Source organism: Oncorhynchus keta, chromosome 19 (assembly GCF_023373465.1).
Source record: "Oncorhynchus keta strain PuntledgeMale-10-30-2019 chromosome 19, Oket_V2, whole genome shotgun sequence".
Taxonomy (NCBI): Eukaryota; Metazoa; Chordata; class Actinopteri; order Salmoniformes; family Salmonidae; genus Oncorhynchus; species Oncorhynchus keta.
Window position 1 is genome coordinate 2566170 of NC_068439.1, and position 2500 is coordinate 2568669.

General features: G+C 45.1%; 2 protein-coding genes across 2 annotated transcripts in view; both read left to right on the plus strand.

Moving 5' to 3' along the window:
* LOC127909116 (type 2 phosphatidylinositol 4,5-bisphosphate 4-phosphatase) overlaps window positions 1-2500 on the plus strand; it is a 41280-nt gene that overhangs the window by 26415 nt on the left and 12365 nt on the right. The window contains exon 5 of the mRNA XM_052469109.1: window positions 2356-2408. Within this exon, the coding sequence (XP_052325069.1) occupies window positions 2356-2408 (53 nt within the window). The remainder of the gene's footprint in view (window positions 1-2355; window positions 2409-2500) is intronic.
* The window catches only part of LOC127909114 (uncharacterized), a 3039-nt gene continuing 2967 nt past the window's right edge, over window positions 2429-2500 (plus strand). Inside the window, exon 1 of the mRNA XM_052469106.1 lies at window positions 2429-2500. This exon is cut by the window's right edge and continues 293 nt beyond it. Within this exon, the coding sequence (XP_052325066.1) occupies window positions 2440-2500 (61 nt within the window). The 5' untranslated portion in view covers window positions 2429-2439.

Here is a 2500-nt window from a genome sequence, read left to right on the forward strand (position 1 = left end):
GTAGCATTGCCTTTTAAATTGTCAAACGTTTCAGGTAGCCTTCCACAAGGTGTAACTGAGTCAGGTTTGTAGGCCTCCTTGCTCGCACGCGCTTTTTCAGTTCTGCCCACATCCAAAAACGTTGTTTTAATAAATTCCTTCCTTCAAAGAATCGGGGATAACATAGAGAATACTTCAAGGTAGCTAACTAAGACATGTTGATCTATAACCTTACAAAGCCTCAAATATTAATGTCTCTTGGGAGATCTATGCTCAGCGTGGAAGCAATTAGTCAATTAGGCTATTCTTAAAATGTTCTTATGGCGTATCCTTGTGATTTAATAGAGGGAATCCCCGGTTTCCCATAACAGTGTCGGTGGACAGGTGACAATGAGTCCGTGACATTAATGCTTAACTCTGTAGCTAAACAGTTAACGAGCATCATTTTGTCTATTTCGTTAGCTATTCAGTTAGCCTATCAGAACACCTGCTGGTGAAATGTCTCCATCTCCAACAGTCTACTTGTGTGTGTGTGTGTGTGTGTGTGTGTGTGTGTGTGTGTGTGTGTGTGTGTGTGTGTGTGTGTGTGTGTGTGTGTGTGTGTGTGTGTGTGTGTGTGTGTGTGTGTGTGTGTGTGTGTGTGTGTGTGTGTGTGTGTGTGTGTGTGTGTGTGTGTGTGTGTGCGCTGGATTGAACTAAATGGAATCCAGATATGAATACACTCTCCACTGCTATTCAATACAGATCCCAGTCCACTTTGAGCAACCATTTTGAATCCGGGCCACTTTTGTTTCATAAAGGAGATTGTTGTTTCATTAAGGAGACTTTTGTTTCATTAAGGAGACTTTTGTTTCATAAAGGAGACTTTTGTTTCATAAAGGAGACTGTTGTTTCATAAAGGAGACTGTTGTTTCATAAAGGAGACTGTTGTTTCATAAAGGAGACTGTTGTTTCATAAAGGAGACTGTTGTTTCATAAAGGAGACTGTTGTTTCATAAAGGAGACTGTACGCAGTTCCTCAAGAATTGGAGGCGCTCTGGACAGCTCCGGCCAAAGTCGAAAAGGAGTATAAAGTGATGTATTGATCCCCAGGCTGCATCCCAGATGGCACTCTATTCCCTACATAGTGCACTACTTTAGACCAGAGCCCTATGGAACAGAGCCCTATGGAACCCTAATTCCTATATAGTGCACTACTTTAGACCAGAGCCCTATGGGACCCTATTCCCTATGGGACCCTATTCCCCTTATAGTGCACTACTTTAGACCAGAGCCCTATGGAACCCTATTCCCTATATAGTGCACTACTTTAGACCAGAGCCCTATGGGACCCTATTCCCTATGGAACCCTATTCCCTATATAGTACACTACTTTAGATCAGAGCCCTATGGAACCCTATTCCCTACATAGTGCACTACTTTAGACCAGAGCCCTATGGAACCCTAATTCCTATATAGTGTACTACTTTAGACCAGAGGCCTATGGAACCCTAATCCCTATATAGTGCACTACTTTAGACCAGGACCCATAGGGTGCCATTTGTGACACAGCCTACCTACAGTAGCGGTACCCTGGTGTGTTAAGGTTGTTGCTCGTTATGCGTCTTGGTGTCTAGGGTAACGAGGACTCTGCCACGGCCCCTCCTGATCTCCATGACAACAGCACCTCCACAGACCAGGTCTCTATGAGCTGGGGGTTACCACGGCACCTTGGGGCTCCAATAAAGTTTCAAATATAATACAACTTCTATTCACTTAATAACAACCTTCAACTAACCCCTAATCAACTCAAATTGATGAGCAACGTGAAAGGAATCAGCCTGAAACTAACGCCCAACGTGCTTCGTGTACGCCAGGTCCCTACCAGGGACGACCTACACCAAAAACAAAGATGGTGGTGTGATTGGTAGTGTTGAAATCAGTGACATGGCCTTCGGTAGTTGTTAGTTGACTGTAGAGTAGAACTGAATAATATGTTTGTGAGGTGAGTGAGTGAGGTGAGTGAGTGAGGTGAGTGAAGTGAGTGAGTGAGTGAGTGAGTGAGTGAGTGAGGTGAGTGAGGTGAGTGAGGTGAGTGAAGTGAGTGAGTGAGGTGAGTGAGTGAGGTGAGTGAGGTGAGTGAGTTGAGTGAGGTGAGTGAGGTGAGTGAGGTGGTGGTGGTGGTGAGTGAGTGAGTGAGTGAGTGAGGTGAGTGAGGTGAGTGAGTGAGGTGAGTGAGTGAGGTGAGTGAGTGAGGTGAGTGAGGTGAGTGAGTGAGTGAGTGAGTGAGGTGAGTGAGGTGAGTGAGTGAGTGAGTGAGTGAGTGAGTGAGTGAGTGAGTGAGTGAGTGAGTGAGTGAGAGATCTCTCTAACAGCTGCTTGTCTTTTCTTCTGCAGTGGATGGAGCTCCGATTTAACACACTAGCAAAATGCCCTCACTGCAAAAAAATGTAAGTTCCTCAAACTTCGAATCAATCAAAGATGCTGAACCAGGTTACGATGCTGGACCAGGTTACGATGCTAGACCAGGTTACGATGCTAG